The 1,407-nt window shown below is 33.8% G+C and overlaps 1 protein-coding gene across 1 annotated transcript in view; it reads left to right on the forward strand.

Moving 5' to 3' along the window:
• The window catches only part of LOC106462715 (E3 ubiquitin-protein ligase Rnf220-like), a 67,431-nt gene extending 67,042 nt beyond the window's left edge, over nucleotides 1–389 (forward strand). The window contains exon 11 of the mRNA XM_022390038.1: nucleotides 320–389. Within this exon, the coding sequence (XP_022245746.1) occupies nucleotides 320–389 (70 nt within the window). The remainder of the gene's footprint in view (nucleotides 1–319) is intronic.
• Nucleotides 390–1,407: the final 1,018 nt, after the last annotated feature.

A 1,407-nucleotide genomic window follows, 5' to 3' on the forward strand; every position in this document is an offset into this window, starting at 1 on the left:
GCCCCAACGGCTGAAAGGGCGAGCATGTTTGGTGTGACGGGGATTCAAACCTGCGACCAGCAGATTGCGAGTCGAGTGCCCTAACCACCTGGCCATACCGGGCCGATTTTTGTTACTATATAAACATTAAGCATGTTGTTTTATCTGGTTGATTAAATTATGAAGCCTTTATAATCATATTGTTTGGTCTGGTTGATTAAAACGTGAAGGATTTATAATCATATTGTTTAGTCTAGTTGAATAAATTATTAAACATTTATATTATAATCATATTGTTTGGTCTGGTTAATTAATTATTATCTCTTTTTTTCTGCTTTAGAGAGGACCATCCAAATGTTATTGAGAGAATCAAGTGGATTTCTCAGAATGGTAACCCTAATATAAGCTAAAGTTTCAAATCTTCTGTCATGTAATAAAAATAGTATATTTATATTGATCAGTATTTTTTATAATCATAATTATGTTTGCCAATGTCATTATTAACCAAGGTTTATGAACTTCATTGTAATTTTATTAATCTTTCACCAGTTTAATCATAATCCTGGTAATGTTTTACTGATGTCAGTGTTAATCAACCCAGTTTTGTTTTACCAATGTCAGTATAACCCAAATTTTGTCTGACGAGTGTATTAGCCTAGGTTTGTTTTACCCATGTCACTATTAACCCAGTTTTACCTATCTTACTATTAATCCCAAGCAGTTCAGTGGTGTTTATTTTAGATATTGTTTAATCAGTAACATTATATTTTGTCTAATTGTTAATACTACTGGCAGTTTTTAGAAGTTTTAGGTTACAAAAGAATGATAACAGGCCTAGGGTATTATTACGACAGCGGAAGTCACGTGACTCTGGTAACACGTCATGAGATTCTCGAAGGATCTCGACTTTTCCTGGCAACTCTAGTCTGTTCTAGGCGCCCTCTTTTTTGTATATAAGCCAGACAAATAAAGCGGAGTTAAGATTGCAGATAGATATATATACAGACAGATAATTGAGTCAAACGAGCGGTAGTGACGGTAACATAAAGTGTGTGTTTTGTTATCGAGATTGCAAACGTATTGACTGTGGAAATTCTGTGCATTGCAAAGTTGTACCGAGAAAGAATAAACTAGTTTTAATTAAGAAAGGACTTGTATCGCTGAAGTTTTTCGGAAAGAATTTCTACGGGAAATTAACAAACGAACAGAGACGCAACAATTTGGTGTCAAAGAGTGGAAAGGAAAAAAATGGAAACCAGAGGTGGCAAATCAAACTACAACTTAGCAGATTTGATGGCAGCAATACAAGAACAGCAAAAGAAACAAAAAGAACGAAAAATAAACAAGAAAGTCTCCAACAGTTGAGAGAAACTCAGCACACACAAATGGAAAAATGAGTAAATTTCAAAATGAATTAAATACATTAAA

Source organism: Limulus polyphemus, unplaced genomic scaffold (assembly GCF_000517525.1).
Source record: "Limulus polyphemus unplaced genomic scaffold, Limulus_polyphemus-2.1.2 Scaffold1231, whole genome shotgun sequence".
Lineage (NCBI taxonomy): Eukaryota > Metazoa > Arthropoda > Merostomata > Xiphosura > Limulidae > Limulus > Limulus polyphemus.